The following is a 24646-nucleotide window of genomic DNA, read 5'->3' as shown; positions in this document are numbered from 1 at the left end:
AAACATCTGAGCCACCGAGAAAAACATTTTACACGTCTGTGCAGAAGAGGGAGATACAGAAAATAATCAGCAAATGTCTTAACGACACAATTGTGAAGCCAAAAAATTAACTGAATGCAGAACAGTAGTATTGTTTGTTTATTACATGATTGCATTTTACTGTTTTACATACACCTCTCTGCCCAGTGTGCATTAGGTAACTTTTTATAAATTGGTCAGATTTTGTACAGGTAAACATATATTTATAGGTTCATATAAAATAAAGACAATTACAGTATAAAAAAAACAAACAAAAAAACATGGACGCTTTCTTCTTCGCTTTTTCTCTGTGTGGTGCCTTCACCTACTGTTTCGGTTTCTTAAGCCGTTTGCGGCTACAGGCTTTATCAACTAATCTTCTTTCCAAGTCGTACTGGCCGAGCCAAAAGAGACAAGGAGGTGAGCTGAACGTGTCTATCCAGGCCTGTTGTCTCAGTTCACTAAGCTGTTTTAGAGCCACCACCGCCTGCTGGCTCCTGGAAACACATGCTGATCTTTTGTCTTAGTGTGTTTCCCCCGACTTCCTCTCTGTAAGGTAAGTTTAGTGATGCACAATCAAACACAAGGGTGTCCGATGGTGAAATGTTTCTACCTGGCCTCCATCCGAACAACAAAGATGATTTACTTGAACCAGTGTGAACAAAACCAAACAAACACATCGCATTGACTTCGTTCCACCAAGCTGATGAAGCCCCTGTCCAAAGAGATCACACATGGTTTACTGTGAAGTTGAGTTCCTCAATCACATCAGATTGGAGAAACTCTATAGTGATGATGTCAGTCTATAAGACATTAATCAATCAAACATGAATCGTGGACAATGTGAAGTGACGTCAGCAGCTCTGGAAAAAGACTGAAAGTTATGAAGAGAAGCTTGACGTGGAGCCGTGCCGTCACTGCCACCATCTCCAACATGACCTCAATGTCCATGTAGCTATTATTCTCCTCAAGTGTTGACAGCACTTGAGCGGAAACCACGTCTGTGCATAATATCTGGAAGCTGAGTCAACTGAAACTGGACTTCCTTTTTGTTAGGTCGAAACGTTTCACTACTCATCCCAAGTAGCTTCTTCAGTCTGTGCATAATGTGCTGTAAAATGTTTTCTTACATAAAGAGGATGTCATGACGGTAACCTCGTGGGCTCAAAGTGAATCATGGATCATTTCAGACACAGCTTTTCTTATCTTATGTGCTGATACTTGTTTGTTAATTGTACTTAATCTAGAATACAGACAGACCTATTTAAAGTGGAGCAGGACTTTGGCAAGTGTTGAGTGTCAGCCATTATGTTGCAGGGGGCAGGTACTTCTGCTTCCAATACACATTGGATTAAAAAGCCGTCTGTGGAGGATCCATGGAAAGCCCTCTGTCTGTTACCTAAATAGGAACTTTCTATGTGGGGAGGAGGCGGAGAAGAGACGTCACTCCTGCAGACGGTGGACTCTCTTGTAGATGGATGCTGCTGTTGAGCGTCAACGAGGTCAGGCCACCCGCTGCATGAGATAGAAATAAGATGCGGTTAGGTGAAACTCTGACGCACCCGGGGTTGGCGGGGCAGGGAGGGGGGGGATTCCAGAGACTTTAGATATACTCACTGATGAAGATGCTTAAAGCTGCACCAATAGTTCAGAAGCCACGTACATCAGATCCACTCCATAAACTGGCCAAGAGGACTAGGATTGCCCCACGTCATGCACGCACACACAAGTGCCCTCAAACACACACACAAACACACACACACACACATCAACGCACATTTGTGTGTGTTGTTATGAAACCCTAGCACCAGTCTACGTCCCCAGTGGGCCCACTGGTAGTCAGTAATCAGTAATGAAACTCTAGCAGGTCACATGTTGGTGATGACATGCCCCCCGCCTGGTGCACTGGCTGGGCACCTCATCCTCCACATACGCACATTATCACACACTTGAGTACATCGTCATGTCTCTCAGTACCACAAGTTCTATCAGCAGGTATGTCAGGCAGCAGGGAGGAGCCGGCCACGCTCTCCTAGGCCACAGGAGTTCACTGGGTATCTAGGACTTTATTTGTAGAGGTCGTGATAGAGAGCTTCCCGTAACCCAAAGGTCATGGTTTCATTCTTTGTAATAGCTAAACCTGCTCCATCAACTCCTGAACCTTTGACAGCACGCTCAGTGAATGATATGAATGAGTGTATGTCAGCCTCGTACAATTACGTGATGTAACTCATCCTCCTGCGGCTGTATTGGGAGAGCTAAGCTGTGCACGGCTATGGCTACGCATGTGGCCCTGAGGTCATATCTTCAATACAGGGGGTTTTAGGAAGGTTTACCTGCCTTATTTACAGTTTTCAAAGTTTTTTTAGTGTCACCCAGACGTGTTTATAGTTAATTATAAATAATTATAACTAGACTGATTAGATCTCAACTCAAGTAGAAGTATGGCAGAGTAAATTGGCACTTACTTTACACAATGCCACCACAATCAGTAATAAACCTAAACAATCTGCTGTACCTTAGGCAAGACCTACTTACGCTTGTCCTGCCTACCCTCACTTTGGATAAAAGTGTCTCCCAAATGACTAAATGTCAATGTAAATTAATCAGTCAATTCATTCAATGTACAGTATAAGTAATAACAATGAAATGTAAACAAAATTGACCCAGACTCACGTCTTTGTGAAATATGTGGTTCATAAGGAGACGGTTTCGTGTCCATTTGACCTTTGTGTATGCTCAGCAGTGAATCCAAAAAGCCTGATATTTCTCCAAAGTCCTGTTAGCCAGAGATAATCATTTTAGACGATCAGGCTGTTGCTGAATTTTGTGGTCAGCATCATGAACTGTGGAGCTCCTACAGAAAGCTAATTACTTGAGGGGGATGGGGGTGGTGGTGGGGGGGATTCCCAGCACAAATGAACGTTTAAGCTGTTGTCTTGCCAAAGTGTAATTCACACTGGTTTGGCAGCGCGTTTTTAAATAACAAAAACAGAGCTAGCAGCTTGGTTTTGTCTTGTTGTACTGAGCCTTTGTCTTGCATTTACCTTCATTTGCATCTCAAAGGCAAATGAGAGTAAGTAACAGTGACGGTCTTTACATGTTGGTGACTCTAGTTCATCTGAGCCAAAGGGCTCTGGGTGATGCATCAAAGGGCCTGAATGTGCCCCGGTCTAAATCTGCAGCTTCTTATTGCAGCCGTTTTGAACTACTGACGTCCTTTCCCTTTCCCATCAGCTGATGACAATCAGCAGTGTGATGTTAGCAGGACTCGTGTGTATCTGCTAAATCCACAGCTGCATAATCCAGATGACACAGATTAGTTGAGTTTTGAGTCTTAAAACCTTAAGAAGATTTTTCTCTAAACTTTAACACTGATTGTTGCACATTTAGCCATAAAAATTAAATATTATAGACAAATAGCTGCAAGATCAAAACAAGTTTAAATGGAATTGTACTGCGGTTTCTGTCATGTCATGACTCCAGTGACTCACAACACGTTGAACCAGTCTTTTAGATTTTTTTGACTTAAGAAAAAAGACATTCTGAACCGAAATTGGCTCCGTGTGTAATTGTGTTTGATCGTAATAATCACTTTAAAGTCAGTGGTTAACAATGTTGCAAATTCCCATAAGGCAGCCCAAATTTTTTACATCAAATAAACTCTGTGTAGTTGTTTATTTATTGACTGGCAAAAAGAAACCAGACAAACAAACTTGGACACCAGCCTGCTGCATGTGGTGGATCATAACTCACATCTCAGCTGACAGGCCTCTCATGACCAATGTGGACTTTGGGTTGTTTTGATAGTTGGACTTTGGGATGCAGCACTGAGCTGGATAAACACTGTGTGTGTGTGTGTGTGTGTGTGTGTGTGTGTGTGTGTGTGTGTGTGTGTGTCAGTGCCTGAAAACCTGTCATCTGTAAAAAAAGAAAGGAAGAAAAAAAAAAGCTTGTTTTCTGATTAACAGGTTTCAAAGGCCAAAGGGAAATGAAACTACAATAAAATACAAGCATGATTGTCACTGCACAACCACACGCCTGTAAACATGAGGTTTCAGGAAGGTTAAGGTGTGTGTGTGTGTGTGTGTGTGTGCTCCTTCGTTCATTCATAAAGCAATCTGAAGGGTAATTAGTTATACCCACTACTCAATTAAAGTGAAAGATCAGTGTTTAAAACTGGCCACTTAAACAATCCCATCACAGAGGTGTAAAATATCTCCATGTGACACGAGTTGATCAGGAAAAATTGCTCTTCTCTCATTGGCCAGAAGGATGAGCCTCGCTCATCTCTACACTGCTGCGAGTGCTTCTTCAATGACTGTGGATCACAGGGAGCCTCAATGGCACCTCTTCAAATCATCTTTGGAGCTTATTTCTATAAAATATATCTTGCACGGAGCAGATTTATATGAGTCAGACGGTGCAAAATGTAATGTAGACAAGGTCTTATAGTAAACCTGTATTGGAGCCTGTTCACTGAAGGTATATTCAAGTTATCAAAGACAAACAAAGCATATATCCTAATGTGAATATTTACTTTTTTACTATCCCAATAGTCTCGTAATTTTAGGATTTGAACACTTATATAACTTAAGTTAAGTTACTGAAACTGTTATTAGTAACTTGAAGAGCATAAACTGGGTGTTATTAGAAAAACATTAGGATTTATCCCCATTCTTCTTACTGACATCACCACACGCTTAGTGCTTGGTGTGGACATGATCAGTGAAGCGGAGTTATCAGGCAAATATTCTCAACATATATATATATATATTAAAAAAACCTCTTCTCTTATATAAATTACAAGCTCCTCCAGGTATTGAGGTCATTTGAGGTCAATCCAAGCTTCTCTTGACCATTTCATAAAGACTTGCAGGCAGTGTGTTAGGCAAACAGCCACTTTCGCACTCTCACACACACAAAGATTAACATTGCTGCTGCTTTTCCACCAGATCCCTTGTCTTCGATGACGTCAGAACTCCCAGGCTTAGCTGATTGTCTCGTTCACCTTAAGAACACCTCGACTGTTGTGTAATGTTAGTGTGGCAAACACTGCGAAGAAAAAAACACAGCTGAGGCCACGGCGCTTACATGAACACATTTTTATTGCAATAGCTCTATCGAAAGCAAAAAAGTTTTGATAAATATAAACACTATGCCGATGCTCAAATCGCCTCTGAGTACCCCTCCTGCCCCCCTTTTCCCTCCGAGAGGAAAAACGAGAGAACAAATAAAAAATAGAAAGGGAAATAAAACAAACAAACAAAAAAAAAAAACAGAGGGGTGGGGGGCACCTTGCGAGGCGCCAATCATAACATGAAAAAAGCGACAACTTGAATTTTCCGTATTTACAGAAGGAGGATTTCCATTTCCACCAGATTTCTCCTGTTTTTTTTTTCATCTTTTTTTGTAAATAGGACATAACGTCGCTGGAAAATAATGCACATACGAAGGATACACACCTCCACAGTATTTTTTTTAACCCTCTCTCTCTCTTTCTCTCTCTCTCTCTCTCGTAAAGCTAATAAACAACAGCATTCAAGTGGGAAAGTAAGAACACAGGTAGCAGGGTAGAGTTGAAATCCTCCGATGTTTCGGAAAGATCCAGGAGGAAAAAATACAAAATAAAAACAAAAATCAGCCCTGCGCCTGATAGCAGGGCACTGAACATCATCTTCATGGTTGCCATCAATAGCATTTCCAACTGTTAACTGTACTACACAGCAGCAAATAAACTGTAATATAGATAGAAAAAAATAAACATTAGGCAGCGGTTGTAACCCATTTCTTTTATACAAATAACTGCAAAATGCCTATGTATTCTTAAAAAAAATACTACTGTATCACTTTGTTTTCAGAGAAACAAGGTTGCCCAGATACAACAAAACAACCAAAAATATGATGATTATTTTCCCTCTGTAAACTAGAATACAAAAGAAATCAAAAGATTTGAGGAAAAAGGAAACAAGTTTGCATAATGATGCAGTACCCTAAGTCTTCTCTGCGAGGATTATATATGTGTATATATTACGTAGTTCTCGGTTCTGAGTTTTCAACATCTGAATGGGTAACGTTGAGGACAGTTCTGAGGTTGAAGTGTTGCCAAAAATAAACACAGATTCTCTGTAGGTTAATTCAGGTACGACAAAGATTTTCAAAAGGTTCGGGGGGAGGGGGTTTAACATGAGGGCGTACAGACATAATGACACATATGCATTTTTGAGTAATGATTGAAATAAATTAAGGGGGATTCTTCCAGAAATCCTCCCCAAAATCTAGCTCTACCATTTTTTTTGGCGACAGCGCTTAAAAAAAAAAAAATGACGACAAAGAAACGAAATACAAGAAACTAAAGCAACACGTCGCTGTAGCATAGTACAAAAAGAACATTTCCCAAACATAACCAACATGTTTTGGGTCACTGCAGCCTAAATGTTCTTGTATTCAATGATTTGTTCATTCAAAGAGGAAGAGGGGACACGTGAGAATACCTCAAATTGTTCTGAATGTACATATATGACACGTCACAGCTTGAAATGTTTCAACAGCATTGTGTGGATTTTCACTTTTGGAAACGAGGACGGGCAGCTCAGATTTCCTGACTCTCCACTGGGCAAAAAGGCAGAAAACAGGAGGTTTGCTCTGTGATGATGTTCTGGAAATTAGCTTTAAGCAGAGGAAAGTTTCAGTGATTGGTTTAAGGTTCAGTCTTCACCCATCAAATAAATGCAACATTTGACACACTCTGACTTACTTGCAATGATGCTGTAAACTACACCCATCTGGTAATGCACTCTAATGAAAACCAACAAGGCTGGATTAACAGCAAGTTAATCCATAAACAGTTGCCAAGTTTTAACCATTTAAGTCATTTATCATGCAAAAACGCAAACCGATCTCCATTATCAGCTTTGCAAAACTTTACGTTTCGCTATTTGTTTATGACATTTAGGTTACAGCTTACAAAAAAAAAAAAAAGAAGGAGAAAATCACTTTCAATGAGACTCTGAGTGAAACCTTTAAGACCCAGATGTCAAGTAAAGATCATTTCCATTCTTTAGCACCTGCACTGAAATGATCAAAACACACTTTAAGTTGATCTGTAACACATTCGCATAACAGTTTATATGTTCTAAGAATAAAAAAGGGTCTATTTCCAGTTAGGAAAGTTGTTTTTAGTTGTTCATTTTCATTTCAATCCATTTTCCATAAAGTCGATGTTAGCTTAAACTGCTTTCTGTTGAACATGGAGTACCAGATGAATCGAGTTCACTGCATCTGTGCAATTCAGAGAGCATTGAGCAAGCTGTCAATCACAGCCACAAGGCCTTTGCTTGGAGATTATCCTGTCCAGAAACACTGACAACTATTTGGAGACACCTCTGCATCATTCCTCCCTCCCTGCTCAGCATCTCAGTTGTGCGGGAAGGACGACAATAACGCGTCCCACTCAAAAGCGCAGCGAGAGTGACAGGCCTTCATCTGTCCAAACAAATTTAAAAAAAAAAAAAAAAAAAAAGAAAGAAAAAAGAGTGGGATGCTTAGAGAATAAAGAAAAAAAAAACACGGTAAAGATAGAATTAGATGTTTGAATACTGAACAAAATAACTGAAATTCTGTGGGCTACGTTAGCTGTCAGTCGTCGGGTGTCAGCACATTTCTCTCTATCAAACCAGTTGTGTGGGTTAATAGTCATGGGAGGGTGGCGCACATACAAATGCTAAATACGGGCGTATCAGTGTGTAGAGTGTGAGAGAGAAGAGGCAGCAAGCTCTGGCTAAAAACGTGATTGATGTGTGTGTGCATGAGGTTGTAACAGGGCAAGTATGTCCAGCACGCTGCACCTGGAGCTGAAGCTCAGGTTACTGGAAACCTCTTTACGTCACCCAGTGCCAATGACGAACACCCCAGCATGCATATGTGTGTGTGTGTGTGTGTGTGTGTGAAAAATCCCGGACGTCATCAGGAGCCGCTAACAAAGACCTGAAACGAGGGCACAGAGGAGGTACCGCTGCCTAAATAGGGCTGCTTGACAACTTTGTGTGTGCGTGCCATGAGAGCAGGCAAAAGAGACGCCACGTGATGCGTCTTCATGATGTACTGGTGTGTGTGCATACACGCCACTGCCTCCAAAGTACAGTATACGGTTCACTTGCAGAGATTCTGATGTGTGTGCATTGCGCCGGCGTTTGCATCTCAGTGTCAGCGTCTGTACTTTGTGCTTTTACCTTTCACAGCATTGTGTGTGTGTGTGTGTGTGTGTGTGTGTGTGTGAGCGTGTGCATATGTCTGTGTTTGTGTAGGCTCCGCTCTCCCTCGCTAACCTGTACTGTGCTACGGACAGTATGAGGTAAAACTGAAAAAAAAAAAAAGGAGTAAAACAAACCAAACACCTGCTTCGGCTTACTAAACAGTTTTGTGTGCAAAAAACTGAATACGTTGAGTCGAGCAGAGGCAGCAGGGCAGAAAAACCCAACGAGATGCTTTCAACACTTCTAAATGTGTTTTTTTTATATGTTGGGAAAGATTGTTACTCAGTCCCGCAGAATGTTTTTGTCCTGATTGTACAACCCTAAGCCAACAGCTACTGATAGTAGCTTCATATTTAGCGCGTGCATACGAGAGGGGTTTTAATGCAACTCTTTCATGCATCTTTCTCCTGCCCTGCTGAGTACCATCATGAAAGCAAACAAAGACATGTAACTGGAATAATTGTACCTATTTCAAGAAATAAATAATATGTGCTACAGAATATGAGGAGAGTAATGCTTTAAGGTGCTTTCGCATTGCGTTAGTACACTGTGATAAACCCATTCAGGTGCAGTACCGTAGCTCTTTTTCCCAGCGGTATTTGGAAGTGTCCCACTGAAGCAGCGGTTGCTGTTGCATTGCTGAGGTGTGAGCACCGTGTGAAATGATAATCCAGGGGATGCTGGTGCTCTGCTGTACCCGATGTGGAAAAGTATGGTAACAAGCATGGTACTTATGCAATGCCACTTGTTGACTCTGAAACTAAAATGGATCCAGCCACGAGCTCATTTATGTCATTCAAAAAAAAAAAAAAAAAAAAAAAAGAAAGAAAATTATAAATTTTGTATCACATCTTTGTCCACATGTAATAACTGTACGGTACTGTGTTGAGGATGGATTATACATGGGGTAAAAAATGAATAATAAAAGATAAAAATTAATAATTAAGTACAACGTAAAAGTCTGTACCATAATGCCTTTGCTTAACACTCCAGCCTCCCTTTTTTTTGTAAATACGCTACGGAGAAGCAGAACCGTCTGATAATAAAGGTGATCTGTGATTCTGTTGATGCCCCTTCAGTCAAGTTCACTGACCACTGTCTGGTGAAGAAGTCTCTTGAAATATAGGGAAGAAGCAGCGCACAGTGGCAGCATCGATTGTGAGAAGTGGGGAAAATGATCAAAAAAACAAAAGAACAATAGCAACAGGACAAGCTATGCGTGTAAAACACAAGAAAAATAAAAGATGAAATATGCTCAAAAAAACAAAACAAAAAAAAAGACGCAAGCATATTTGTCATCTGTTGTTGATGTTGTTTTCTGCGTCCTGAAGGGAGCGGCTTCTCAGTCTTGGGGAAGGTCAGAGGTCATCAGTGAGAGGGAGGTCAAAGGTCACAGGCAGAGTCAAGTGCCCGCAGCAAAGAGGAGGACGAGGAGGACGAGGAGGGGGCCCCTCAGCCGTCACACTGCTCAGTCTGAGGGAGAAAATTACAGAGAAAGAGACACGGAAGGATTCTTAGTTAGTAAGCCACCCTCCAACACATGCAACAAACAGTACACGACTTACTCACGTAGATGTTGACGCGCTAGTGTGAACGTGCATTTAGCAATACATTTAGAGCACATTAGTTCAATTTGTTTTGTGAATATAGACCTTCTTGTTGATCTACACTAAAATACTTGGGATAAAAGCCAGCGTTGGAGGATAATTCTTACCTGCTGATGATCTGACCCTCATCTTTGACCTAATATGACCTAAAGTTTCTGTCGTCAGTTATTCTCCGTCTTAAGCAGCTACTCTTATTGTAACAAATAGTTCTCTGGTATCTTTTAAGCAAAAAAAAAAGTGCTAAATAAAACAGTGTACAGTTTAGTGTTTAAACTGTGGTGGTTAGTTGCTTACGTATCTGCCTATACCCATAAAGTATCTTTGGGTTGCAAGGAATCAATTAAATAAAGGAAAATTAACCAATGGATTAATTGATACTGAAAATAATCACAAGCCGAGTTGTAAAAAAGAGAAACATTCGTAAAAGTTACAGCAACTGTGACCAATGGAATAAAAATGTTGTTGTATTAGCCTGATGTGACCTCTCCGCACACACACACACATACACTGAAACTGGAATGTGGCTGGTTCACTGACAGTGGTTTTGGACTGACAATATTAGTTGTTTTTGGACATTTTGACGCTTGGTGGTGCTGACTAATTTTAACTGGAATCTGTCCAGGTTTGGGCTCAGCCGTCCAAACACTGCTGTAGAGGGATGAAACCATTGCTTCTTCATATTTTGGGAATTTTTCTAAAGTGGGCCAGGGGAACTGTGAAACCTTTTCAAAGCTTAATTGAAAATTACCAGCAACCCCCAAACACACTGCTAAATGAATCTGTCTACTGTTGACCGCTAAGGCACAAACACAATCCTTTTTACTAAGAGGTTACTTAACACAGGAATCATATTTAAGGGGGTGAGATTATGGAATCAAGCCACAGAATCCCTGGCGGCAACAAATGCTTATAATCACAGTAAAATTGAGTGTGTTTTGGCTTTTGTACAACAGTTACTGAGTTATGTTGATTTTTGTGAAAGCTTTTCAAAGAAGGAGCACAGATGTAAGACATCTCTGACCAAGCAGGCGGCCTGGCTCAAACTATGCTTTGTATATATTATAAAAAAAATCTGTTTGTCTGGTAAATAAGTGAGCGTGGCCAGTGAACTTTGGATTCAGCTTGCTTCCAGCAGACACACACACGCACACACAAAGTTTGTTTCCTGCCCTGCTATCATGGCTGGGCTCGGGCTGTCAGGTCTGCTGTTTTGGAGCAGCCCAGCGGCCCCGAATGACCCTGCCTATGGCCGCCGTCCAGCTGGGTTATTCCACTGAGAGCGAGGCTTTGTCTGACACAACAATGAGAGCAGCACGCCACAATACAGATGCTTTGACAGGGGGCACTGCTGGAATGCTGCTCCTCTGTTTGTTAGCCACGGGGATGGAGGGATGGATGAACAAACGGACAGATAGAAAGAGAGGAGTACGCGGAGGAGAGGAGTAATGGCGCGGGGACTCAACACAGCCCAAGCACAATCTGGTCCAAGCAAATTATAGCCAAAAACAAAAAAAGAGAGAGAGAAAAGAAAAGCACATCAACCACTGGACATCTGCTACAAACACTCAGAGTAAACTTGCTGTGCAGAACTCAACAGACAGTAACATGGGTATCACATTATTTGGACACCTTGAATGACCACAAACTCCGACAGACATTAACTAAATAAAGACGGAAAGGCCACAACCTGGACATTGACACCAGGGGACACAAAGTTGGCAACACAGAGAAAACAAACTAATATCTGCCAACAACAAGAGGCAGACACAGAGACAACACTTCCTGCTAGGAGTGAAACTCTCCATTAATCAGATATTAAAATGGCAGAAACAAACCCAAATGTAATAAATGTACCATAATGTTAAAACAGTAGTGTAACATATTTGAGAAGCTGGAAACTTGATTGCTGTTTTACTATTTTATTTGAAAATTGACTCGGTTAGTAAGACAGGTGCAGATAGATTGTCTGACTCCTGTAGCTCTGCTTCCTGCTACACTGCAGCAGGGATAAACACAAAAGAACTATCAAATAATACTCAAATAACAAGAGGCAATGATACAAAAAGAGAGAAAAGTTACTGAAAGAGTCTAGAAACATTGCTGAAAGCATAGTTAAAGGAGCAGTGGCTACACTACCTGAACATGTCAGACGAGGGAAGCTATAAAGAGAACAAGATTTCAGATGAGGCAGGTAGTGAAAATCCTACAGTGAGTGACTACAAACTGAACTGAACTTCGTGGCAACAGGCACTGAAGTTTCAAGCTGAAGATTGGGCGTCACTGAAGCCTTCAACAGGACAATGATCCCAAGCAAGTCCATCAAGGTTTGGTTGAAGAAGAAATCTACAATTTACAATACGGGTTAATACATTTATGACAACTGTATAATATATTAGTCATTATAGTGGATGTAAACTAACAATTGCACACAATCTTCAAATGACTATCCAAGTCATGTAAAAGCACAAAAAAAAGGAAGCAATTCTCACAACTGTAGTTCTGAGAGAACTGGTTTAGAAAACTAACCCTGAGTCAAAACAGCTGGCAATTAATATTATTATTAATATTGTTCAATTGAAGAATCAACAGTTGTTTCAGCTCTACAGTGATGTGTTTGTATAGAGTTGTCTAATAGTGTATATAGAGGGTCGCCAACCAGTCCAGCACCGCTTAGTGTGATTGCGAAGAGACAGTTTCCATCTGCCTTTGTTTCATATTAAATCTTCCTATTTCTAAACCACACAGAGGCTTTTATTGTGAAGCAGCTTCAAGAAATGCACTGTATTAAAAAAAAAAAGAAAGAAGAAAAGCTGGCTCAGACTCTTGGCTTTGTTCATTACAAGCATGCATACTTTAAAGTCTGCATACAATAAGAGAATGTATTGGCCTTTTCACTGCAAGTTTTTAAGCAAATACGTTTTAGATGTTGTTGGCGAGGGGAGAAGAAGAATGAGATGTAGATCGAACGGAAAGTTGTGGACGTCTCTCTCTTACTACAGTATAGTTTGTGTGTACCAGCACAATGTATGTATGTTTTAGAGTATTCAATGTTGAACAGGTTATTCAGTGCAGTAATACCCAGCCCAGTTTATTTTTCTTACATTCAGAATGATTATACTTACATTGTAAACAACAAGCTTTGGCATTCCTCTGCTTAATTATAGTCAAGACAATAAAGGAAACTTGAATTTGAATTTATGTGTGAGAGACACAGAGAGAGGAAAGTCTGAGGTCTCTGAGTTTCTCTGCAGTTCAGGCGTGGACTTTGATCAAAACAACACTCTTAAGACACAAGCCTGACTGACCTGACCTGAACTGAACTGACACACACACACACACACACACACACACACACACACACAAACACTCCCCATAAAATCACCAAACACCTGCATTAGCTAACAGCTTGTTGTGCGGTTGCGACACAGGCAGGTGTTCACAGCTGTGACTGTCTCTTTCTCTTGTTCCCTCTGCCCTCCCCAACCTGCCGCCAGCCTCTCCCTCTCTGTCCCTGAACCCCATTCTCTCAGCTGGGACAACAGATGAAAGGCATCATGGGAGTGAACAGCGAGCGTAACGTGTTGACCTGACACGGACTGGCGTGACAGCTGGGGTAACAGCCTTTTAAGTGCAGATCAGGGGGACCAAAGAGGACAGGAACTCGACTGGACACTTGAATCCGCATCCGCAAACAACTCGGTCATTTCAGATTCTGGATTTAAGTTTTTCAAAAATACGATTTTTTGCCTCTAATGGCGCTCTACTTTGTAAAAGCTCCCAATCCCTGACACAAATGAATAGAAATGCTTTGCTGTTTTTATTTATTAATTGTGAGGCCAAAATGAATAATGAACAAAGTCACTAATGATGAAAGTAACATCAACTGTATGCTAATTATTTGCTAATTCAGGCAGTTTTCATTTGGTAGCCCATCATTGTCTAAACTTTCTTTTCCCATGTCACTGTCGGATATGGCAAAGCTTATGAGCTATATAAAAAACCGCTGAAATCTGCTCTTTGACCCAGATTCAATTGTAATGCAAGAGCCAAGGACACTTACAGAGATTTTGTACCTAAAATGAGATAGAACATTGTGTTGAGCTGGAGTTTTTTGTGTGTGTGTTTGCTTTTACAGTCACTCACTCTCCAGAAAAACGTGATATTTGAATGACTGACCAATAACCAGGCTCTAATGTGGAGGATGTACAGATACTTAACATTATAACTACATCACCTGCCCCGATGTCATCAAGACTGGAATGATTAACACAACAAGATGACATTTTTAGTGGGTTATTTGACTCATGTTTGCCTGAGGTTAACACGGTGACGTAATCATGATGTTAAAGGGGTCAATAGGGAAGGCAGAGACACATACACATACATGTAGTGTACTCCCAAAGTGATAACTGTGGAAAGCACATTGAAAATCTGTGAAGTTGCCCTTTAATCATCTGTGAGCTTTAAAATACTTTGATCAAATTCTGACCTGACAGTGGCACTAGATTAAAGGTGTGTGACCACCAAAACCCATTCATAATGATCTACTGCAGACAATGGCTTCAAAAGCCCATCACTGAAATTGGAGGCAACTGTATTTTTGACTGAAATGAAGACATGGGAATAAAACAAAATTTCAAACAAAGGGAAGCAGAAAGATGTAAGATTGAAACAGAAATGTGCAAAGGTGCCCAGATGCTTGGAGATGACTGCAGTCAACAAAATGTCTGACGCACACAGCATACGTTTGTACACACATTCAGACTTTGTCTAATAAAGTTATCTAACGCCACATTCCAGTAAGTCCCGGGCTACTCTAGTAAAACCCTGCTTTATCATTACCGCGTGTTTGAGAGAGGCTGCAGGAGACAGACAAAAAGCTCTCTCTACAAAAAGTACAGAGAGGGAGAGAAAGCAAGAGAAACATGCAGGAAGAAGAAATGAGAGGTGATTGAGTAATGCTCAGGACCACCTATGAAATCTACACTTAGAGTAACTCAAAACTTGTGGAACAGTGAGACCACATAGCTGACAGTGTTTAGGTCCATTCATTACTCATGAGACAACATTTCCCTTTGAGTAAGCACTGCAGGACGTTACACACACACACACACACACACACACACACACACACACAGAGCTCAATCACAGCCTGTGGCTTTATTTAATTTACATGACTTGACAAAATCTCAGGTTCATTAATAGTTATTAAATGCTCCAAGACCCGGTTTCCAGCTCTGCAGACTATTTTCTCTGAAAACAGTATCCAATCTCCAAAAGTTCTGTTTTATTCAATCAACGATTTTGAACCCAACATATTGAGTTTATATTGAGAAAATAGAAAACTGCCTCAAATTATTAAGTGATTATCGAAATAATTGGTCGCAGGGTAATTCTTTTGATGCACAATCTAATGGAAAGTCAAGTTGAATTTATCAGAGAAGCTACCAAATAACCCAAACTTCTTTAAAAAGTTGGAACCTGAAATCCCCTTAAATTCTTTAATACCCCAAAACTTAACTGACCAATGGAAACCATTCTGGCGCCAACATGCCTAGGGTTAGGGGTTCAATTCCTTGTTTAGCTCAACTAACACTCACAGGTTTACAGATTCCCAAGCTTCTCTCTGCAGGCCACCCATGCTGAAAGCACATCCGCCATGTCAGTGCTTTAAATTAAGGTGCTCATCAAACACTGTGCGTTATTTTAAGATTATTTATCTGCAAAATGTACGCTAAACTGGGCATCGCAGGAAAAACTGCAACCTCTGGGCAGCTCACAGAGATCCACAAATACTCTCTGGCGACAGTCAGAATGGCTGCTCAAAATGAAAATTGCTCTGTGTGCGTCCATGATGGTTAATAATTCTAACATCTGTCGGCAAGCATATCTGGCTATTTAAGAGAGTGAACTACACACACGCACAAAGTGAAAAAGGGGGGTCCTGTTACGAGCAACGCATGCCGTGGACCGCCCCATAAATTCATGTCACTCTGAAAATAGACTTGTAAATATAGAAGGGCCTGGTCGTGGAGGTGGGAGCTAGAGAGGAAAGGGCACCCTCGTACCATCTTCGCTCTCAGCCTGATAACCCTGCCTCACACTCTGCCTAACCCTTTACCACCTCATATCCACTTGGCCGGGTCACAAGGAAAGAGAGCGGGAGAAAAGGGCAGGTTCCCACCACTGTCACTTGCATGTAAAAAACCTCTTCACTACACTGGTTGACTCCACAACTTCCTCTGCTGACCCAGCTTAACCTTCTCCAATCCTATACCCACCTGACCTAATGAGAGTCGAGGTGGCCCACCTTCTTTCACACCCTCCTGCTGTTGCTATGCTATATACATGAATCAAAATGGTCATGAAAAAGTTTTCAGATTGGTCAAGACAATTGTGCTCAAGAGCCAAACATTTTCACCAGCAGTGTTTAGATCACTCAGAGAAATCTCTTCAATGATCTCAAAGCAAAACATGTCTGCGAGTGTGAGGAAAGTTTATTAAGGTGCTGTGGTGCAGACGCAAGCAGGTCTCAATTTGTGCAAAGAGATGGAAAACACACACACATAAAAGCAGACAACAATGTGCGAGTCACTGGCTTGTCACTGCTTTTGAGATAAGAAAAGCACACAGCAGAAACGTGCCTCTACATAAAGACGTGGTGCCCGTCCAAATGATTACTCACAGTTTCTTAGCTGCTGTTGCTAAAGCATAAAAACATAGAAATACCTAAATTGAAGCACTTTGTTTTCCCTCTTACAGCTCAGCAGCATGTATAAATGTAGAAAAACAGATTTGTGTGGCATTTCTTCTTCATAAATGACATTCAATTCAATATTGTTGACCACCTTTAATTTTCCAATTGACTTATCAATGTATCAAGTTAATGTTTCAGCCACCAACTACAAAAATCCTAGTTAAATTTCCATAAAGAAATCAGATACACAGTCAAAGGTAAATACCATTCATGGGTGGCTGCAAATGGACATTTCAGTAAAGTACAGTATAGGGAATGCTATAAAGCCTGGTCCAAACATAGCACCTCATGTGATCAGAATATGAAAAGTACAGCTCTTAAATATCTTTCCATAAACAACATAAAATAAAAAAAACTTCTCAAACCGCTTTTGAAAAACTAAATAATAAAATTGGAGCAACAGCCTGTTATGTAATCACCTTATTAATGGGGTCTCAATGGTTTGTGCAACGTTAGCACCAGCAAAACAAGCATCTTCATTCACCTGATATTTAACCTACACAGCTGGAGAATCAATGATGCAAAACAGTTTTGCTCTCACAAACAGTATATAAAAGATAGATACAGCTAATTAACAAACGCAACATTTTGAGCTAATAGTTAGTAATAGTAAGAGTTAGTCAAGATAGGAAATTAATCTGCAGCTATTTTTAAGCAAAAATCACCTTGTTCCAGCCTTTTTAAATGTAGGGGATTTATTCAAACTATACAAAGTTTTTTAGGTTGTGGACTGCTGTTAATTACAAAGGCACTGTTGTACTTCTTGCAAATGACAGACGATACAATTAACAGATTAATCACAGGCATTAATCTAATGAAAACACTGGCTGCAGTCCTACAACCTCACCTAGCATTTCCAAGGTGAAACATGAGCTTTGCTGTCATGCATTATCTCTAAGTATTTATAGCATTTCTTCATACAGTATATGCTCCTTGTTTTTGTTTTGTTTTTTTTCAATTTTAGGAGGAGAGATTCTTTCTAACTTGATGTAAACATGCCTAATGTTTTATTTAATATTAATAACAACATTTCATACACAAACTTTCATTGTCAGTTGGACAGAAAGCTAGTCTCCCGCTCCCTCTCTGCTCTGGATCAATGATCCAGGTGTGCCTGTATCAGTTCAACACCGCAGCTGAGAGGAAGCGCATTCCTGAGTGATGATGATGCTGCTGCGTTTCCTCTCAGCCCCGCTGTGTGCCTTGACATGCCGCCGCCGCAATTACAGCGCTGCATCAAAGGCTGCCTGCCATGACTCAGCGCTCACAAACAAACACACCTACCTAGATGCAGAGCAAGGACTGTAAACACGCACGTAACATGGCACAGACCAAGACCGATCATGGTTCTATATTAAAAGAGCGCGTGTGAGTGCAGGCAAGGATTACCATTTCTGAATGTTTGCTTGAACTGTGTGAACCAACACAGAGACATACGTATGCTAAATGAACCTGCTGGCAGCAACTGAGAACAAAAGTACACACAGACAGATGGACAAACACAAACAATAGGATGTGCTAGAGCGCTTTGAGTGTCAGTTGATCTCCTGTGCTCACGAGCACACATTCAGCACTGTAGATGCAATGCAACACACATACACACACAAGCTCTTTCATCTCCGTCCAGCACCACGATAAACAAATGAGTCAGTCGGCGCTCACAGTGAAGCCTGACTCACGCTCCTGCAGACACACAGAGGGGAAATAAGAGAGAAAGCATTCGGGGAAGAAGTGATGGGGGGAGAGGAGAGATTATAAGAGAGGGCGGGTGGGTGAAAGAGACACGGAGGTGATCAAAGAGGAAGTGAAAGACTGAAATGGAGTCAAAACATCCTCTTGATCTATGTACTTGCTGTCTGCAACACCAGCTACAGACCTAACCTCAGCACTATCACTCCGTTTTCACTCACACACATTTGCTCTCGTCTTCCTGCTGACCATGCCTCAGCATCAGCATGGCACAACACAGCGTTTTACATACAGACAACATAGGAAGCAGATATGAAGGTATCTTCAGTGGTTTCAGCTGCACAAATGTGAAGACTTCCTGCTCTTCTTTGTCACATATGATGGTTAATTTAATATTTTTTTTGACCATTGCTCATACAAAACACAAAAATCTAGGCAGTCACCTTTTAACTAATTATAACAAGCATTTTTCCACTGTTGGCATACACGAAATAATCTATTGATAAAAATGAGAGTAATTCATGATATAAATAATGCAAAAATATAAATATTAATGTGTTTCCAGGATTTGTATTATGAATCTTTTTGTGCCTTACAATTGCTGGACAAAAAAAATAAGTAACTATCTTTAGTAACTGTTACTACTAAGCACGGCACCAACAATCCAGTTTAATTAACACCTCCAACTGTCTCAACAACGTGAACACTATGAGCTTCACTAAACTGGCGCGCTGTAAGGTGTGTCGTGTTTTGCCATCATACTAACTGCTCCTGCTGGCACTGCATTCCTCCATGTTTTGTATAAATAAATATATTTTTCAAAGATGTAGCAAAGTGTTTCGAGTGACAGCCTTACAGCAGACAAAAGGGTTTAAACACACAAACACCCACACATTAGTACACTGTGAATGCAGTACATGCTGACACAAAGAAAACGGTGGCACATGCACCGACAGGCTCAGGGAGACGCCTCCAGCTACAAAGACAGGAAGGCAGGGCCTTTTTTGGGTGATTCAGTCCACACTTGTCCTCAGATAAACCTCCGTTCATTCAGCGAGCTAATCGTCTACCCGTCTGCTGGCTCAAAACACACACACAGACCTCAAGATGAACCGCGTATTGGTGCCACTTCCTGTAGCAGCACTGTTATAGCCTAGACTTCAGCTCCCTGGACAGATGCCTTCAAAGACAACGACTGCCTGCTCAAAGCTCCTGAACGCAGACTTGTCAAGATCACAGAGACTTGGTTCAAAATAGATCCACTAGAGAAGCTGCCAATTGATATAATGTGACTAATAATAGCATACAGCACTTTAGGATTATTTTGGATTTCACTGAGGAAAAAATATCCCTGACACTTTTTTCTCTTTTTCTCATACATGAAAGCTCATTCTCGTGCATACACACAAAGAAAGAAACTATATTTTTCTTTATGCTGGCTGGATGCTCTGGCTGTGTAATTTTCCTGCCAAATATGATTATGAAAGTAGAAAAGAGCTTTTAAACAATGGCTGTCTGAGCAGGCGAACCGAGTTATCCCAACCTGACACAAATATGCAGACATATGCTTGTACTGACTCACCCTTGGTTGCTGTGGTGACTCCATCAGATTTGGTGAAGTCTATACTGGCATACGCTCCATTCTCTGGCAGGGGCACTGTCCCCACCACTGCCGCTGAGCTTCCGCTGCTGCTACCAGCTCCTGATGTCATGGCTCCCGTGTCACTCCCGTCCTCCCTCAGCTCCAAGGCAATATAGTTCAGGCCATTCTGGTAGCCCACAGACATGTTCCTGCACATTCTACCTGCTCCAGCACCCGAGGAGGAGGATGCTGAGGTCCCGGTGGCCGTGCCCATCTCCATTGCCCTTGATGGAGCATGGTGAGTTGACGAGTCCCCGAGACCCTCCACAGACATCCACACACTGTCGAAAGATGCTGAGCTGGCCCATCTGGAAGCCTGACCCTCTGTTAGGTAGGAGCCATTGAGGGCTGCAGGGTTAGCCAGCGTGGGGTGGGTGGCTGAGGATGAGGAGCCATGTCCTCCACCAGAGGGAGTTGAATTAGAGGAGGAGGTGGAAGAGAATGTCTCTGAGCTATGTCTCCGCCTGCCTTGGGGGTCAGCTCGAACCACCTTAGGCTCCAGTTGGTGCGTTTGTGCCCTACCTGGGCTCAACGGGGGGATAGGGGGTGAAATGGAGGAGGTGGAGGCAGAGGGAGTGTGGCCATAATGTCCCTCAATCACACAGAGGTGCTGCAGCATGGCTGTGGGGCTCGTTTGCATTTTTTCACCTCTGCTCAGGTTAAATGTCATGTCCGCGTAGTCATCCCCCCTTGACCTCCAGTGACCTCCAGCGGGAACTCCAGAGGATGCCCCAGAACTGCTTGCCAGGGGTCTGATATAGCTGGGCGGGTTCCATGGAGCGACAAGGCTGGGCCTGGGTGACTGGTTCTTAGCCAGACATCCAGCACTGTCCTGCTGGTCTGCCCCCACCTCGACACTCATATAGTCCTGGTGAGTTTGGGGCTGGGGAGGGGAGCGACGGAGGTCACTGGAATCCAGGGAAGGTGCTTCGTCTTGGGCAGAGAGAGTGTAAGCAGGGGACTGTTGTTGGTCAGGGTAGTGATCACCAAACTCAATATTAATATACTCTCCAGGACTGGAAGGCCTTTCAGAAGAGCCGCCAGTGGCGGGAACTGAGGTTGAGGTGCCTGCTGATGCTGTTGAGGGCTCACTAATCCGACCATGGAAACTTCTGCCTAAAGGAAGCCGATTTGGCCTCACAATGCGTCGGTCAGCCAATGCGGCAGTTGTGTGGTGAGCCCCATAAGGCGGTGGTGGGTGTGAGGGAGTGGAGGTGCTACTTCCTCCTCCACCCCTCTTCTCTGGTGTTGATGTCGAAGCTGTGGCAACTGATGAACAGACTGGCTTGGCAGGAGAACTCATAGGAACATACTCCCCATACTCTTTCTCGTCCCTCTCTCTGCTGGGGGCTTTATATGAGCGAGGGAGGGAGAAATAAGGACTGTAAGATTTGGGGGTGCCTTCAGGTGTGCCAGGTGTGTAATATCCACTGCTCCCTTCATTTAACAGCTTATGCCCCCCACTGCTGCTGTACGACATGTCCATATATTCCCCATTCTCAGGTCTCTCTGCTATGCTTTCACTCCTACTGGCACCAGCTATGCTAGAGCTACTGTGAGGGCTGGGGGAGGCTTGTACTGGGGAGGGGGAGGTGCCGCTGCTACCTGGGAGCATCATCATGTAACCATGGGAGTCTGTAGAGGATTGTGACTGGAGGTGGGAGTACTGGTGGGCTGAACGGGAACCTAAAGCTGGACTGTGAAACTGGGGGGAGTGGGAAACGTGATGGGAGTACGAGCTGGGTTGCATAGGCATGTAGTCCGGGGGAGTGTCCCGTGGCGAAGCAGCCACGCCACACATCATGGGCATGTAGCCACTGTCTTCCTTGGCAGATGAAGAGGAGAGAGGTGGGCGTTCTCCCCCGGCCTCAGTCCGAGATAGCGTCGAGGGACGGCTCTGCTGGCTGTGCTCAGAGCAGGAACTGTAGTCAGAGCGGAGAGAGGAAGAAGAGGAGGACGGCCCGCCACGCAGCAACCCACTGCCAAATGGTAACACTACATCTGTCCCTTCATCCAAAGAGAAGTTGGTCTGGGTCATTTTCTGGTAGACTGCCACCCCAGAGCCACCAGTTGCACCACCAGTAGGTCTGGAGAAAGAGTGCGTCCTCCTCCTCAGTGACGACGAAGAAAAGCGTTCATCCTCTGTTGTTGACGTGCTCTCATCTCGTGGCGTGTCAGCTCCACTGTTGTTTCCAGAGCCCCCACTTGTGCCAAACACCTCCCGGTTCCAGCCCATGGCCATGTAGTCGTTTAAACAGTTCTCTTCTCTGATTGGTGGCGTGTTGCCCAGTGAGTCTGGTGTATTACTTCGCACCCGAAAATACCGGAAATCACCAGGGCTGGAGCCATATTCATCTGAAGAGTTGAAGCCACCATCAGATGGAGAGCCACATATTGAGGCGCTCGATGGGCGAGTGAGCGTGTCAGAGACAGAGCCGTGGCCACTGCTGGAGGAGACACTCACAGGACTGGTCGTGGAGGGGAAGTGAGAGACTGGAAGCGAGGCAGAGCGGGCATGGTAGGTGGATGATGACCCTGGGATGGATCTGACGTAGCGTCCACCTCCAGTGCTTGTCCCAGCATTCCCAGTGGCAACGCCGCTCCCGCTGCCGCCACTGCCACCTTCCTGACGACCATGCTGAGCACGTGCAGAGTTAAGATGAACCAGGCTTCCTGTGGCAGAGCGGAACGGCCGGTTCATCGTCCCCTCGCCCTCGCTGGATGTGCGGAAGCGATAACCACTAGCCCTGGAGCTTTTACTTGAAGGCGGCGTACCAACTACGGACTCCGTTCTCGACCGCCGCTGCAGCCCAGTTTGGCTGGGTGGCAGGTTGCCCAGGTGGCGCCTTGTCGTGATAAATGGCATGGGGTTGGAGCCTGATGACTGGCTTTTGCTCCTCGGCCGAAACTCTGCAAAGGCTTTCAGGGCTTTCATTGTCTCCAGGATGGTCTCGTGCATGTTTTGAGCCACAACAGAATCATCCACCTGCATCCATATCTCCCCGGGCCCAATAGAGGATGAGCGACCAACCTCAATAAAAAAGAAGCTTTCTGAATGTCCACAACGTCTGATATTCATCAGCTGGAGGTTAACACAGGGGGTTTTAGAGTTCAACTTAACGAGGTGAATAGTTTTAGTTGAGAGGCATAACCGGTAAACACCTGTGAGGTTTTTAGTTTGACCCAGTCCTTTAGGTTTCACATTCACCTGCCACACCTCTTTGAACACAGTACCAGGGGTGACCGTACCATATCCATCATCTAAATCATCCGAATCCAAGTGCCCTTTCTTGCCCTCACTCATCAACTCACTGACAGCTACGTACCAGTCCTCTTGCTCCTGCTCGTTTTCAGCCACAATAGCAAAGTACTCGTCCTTAGTGTAAAGGGCGATGAGGTGCTTGTTTTTGGAATCCGCCCTTTTGTTCACCGTGAAGCACTGGTAGAGGTAAATAACCCTTTTCGGGGGAGAAGGAGCCACCGCTCCGCCGCTGGCGGCGGCCGCGGCAGCGGAGCGCAGGCTGTTCCTGAATTTCTTCTCGCTGTCGTAGTACTCCAGGCGGCTCGGCCCGAGGTGGCTGGCAGCCCGCAGCACGAAAAACCTCTTGTGTCCGTGTTTCTGCTTTCTCAGGTAGCCACATTTCCGTATATCATCCACAACGTCCGAGGTATTGGCGACGTTTACAGCCGCGTACACGTTGCCGCTGCCAGCGGCGGAGGAGGAGGAGGAGGAGGACGCGGCGGGGTCCTCGGCGGTGTGTACCTGGCTGAGAGACGAGGAGGACGCTTTCCTGCCCGGGGACTCTGCGACGTTTTCCCCGGAAAGGTGCTGCTGCGGAGCCAGCTGATAGTGAGGGGGCTGCTGTTGATCCTTTGGCGGGTGGTGATGGCTTAGGTGGTGATGGTGGAGGTGGCTGGAGGGCGGTAAATGTTGATGAAAACGAGAGCCGCCGCCTCCTCCTCCTCCGCCGCCGCCGCCGCCGCCGATATTAATTAACGGGGAAGGGGGTTCCCCGACTGAGCCGTCTCCGTTCGCGGCGGTGGTCGCAGTTTTCGCCCCCATGTCCCTCTGCTGAGTCTCCACCATCAACATCGCTGCCTTTCCTTCTTGGTAATTCGTGAAATTTGCCATCAGAGAACACAATCAAAGGTCACTTTACTAGCAAGCTAATCCGAGTGGACCTAGACCCCATTCTTGTTTTGGGAGACGAGCTCCCGGGTCCGGCTAGGCCAGCTAACGTTGACTCAAACGGCTCAGATTTGCAATCCTCACGTACCGGCTTTGTTTCTCCGCCAAGAAGACCAGTCCCTTCGCCCTTTTAGCAGCGAGGCAGATATTCCAATGCAAGATTTCTTTTCACCAAGCGAAGCCTGCCGCGGGCAACATGACCACGTCCAGCGGTATTTTTTAATCGGGAGGATCCGGCTAGCTCGGTTAGCAACCCGCTCCCTTCTCCTCCTGTACACATCTCTACGGGCCAGAGCACAAACAACACATGACCCTCTGCGTCACCGACCCGACGGGAGGAGCAACGACGCAAACGCGGGCTCTGATTGGCCCGTCATTTTGATGGACACACGGTGACAGGCACACCGACCAATCGCTACAGGGAATTGGTTCGTTTGCGTCAATAGCTCTGACCAATCGCGTCGCAGAGAGTTTTACTGAAGTTAAAAG

General features: G+C 43.8%; 1 protein-coding gene across 2 annotated transcripts; it reads right to left on the bottom strand.

Moving 5' to 3' along the window:
* Positions 1 to 1165: 1165 nt before the first annotated feature.
* LOC113157686 (insulin receptor substrate 2-B) lies at positions 1166 to 24646 on the bottom strand. Of its 2 annotated transcripts, none has more exons than XM_026353286.1 (2): positions 19909 to 24646; positions 1166 to 1533 (listed from the first exon to the last, which is right to left on the bottom strand). In XM_026353286.1, the coding sequence occupies exons 1-2, from the start codon at positions 24098 to 24100 to the stop codon at positions 1433 to 1435; spliced, it is 4293 nt and encodes a 1430-aa protein (XP_026209071.1). In that variant the 5' UTR covers positions 24101 to 24646; the 3' UTR covers positions 1166 to 1432. The 2 variants fall into 2 exon arrangements, with proteins under 2 accessions (XP_026209071.1, XP_026209072.1); XM_026353287.1 differs by lacking the exon at positions 1166 to 1533 and adding an exon at positions 9074 to 9746.

This window comes from Anabas testudineus, chromosome 18, assembly GCF_900324465.2.
Source record: "Anabas testudineus chromosome 18, fAnaTes1.2, whole genome shotgun sequence".
In the NCBI taxonomy this organism is placed as follows: domain Eukaryota; kingdom Metazoa; phylum Chordata; class Actinopteri; order Anabantiformes; family Anabantidae; genus Anabas; species Anabas testudineus.
This window is presented reverse-complemented; position numbering and strand designations above follow the sequence as displayed.

What these genes read in the sequence shown, in the direction of transcription:
- LOC113157686 (XM_026353286.1), bottom strand. Translation starts at nt 24,100, where the DNA reads ATGGCAAATTTCACGAATTACCAAGAAGGAAAGGCAGCGATGTTGATG. An exon ending in AGTCACCACAGCAACCAAGG is followed by an intron (nt 1,534 to 19,908) that starts GTGAGTCAGTAC and finishes TATCTCATGCAG; the next exon opens with CGGGTGGCCTGACCTCGTTG.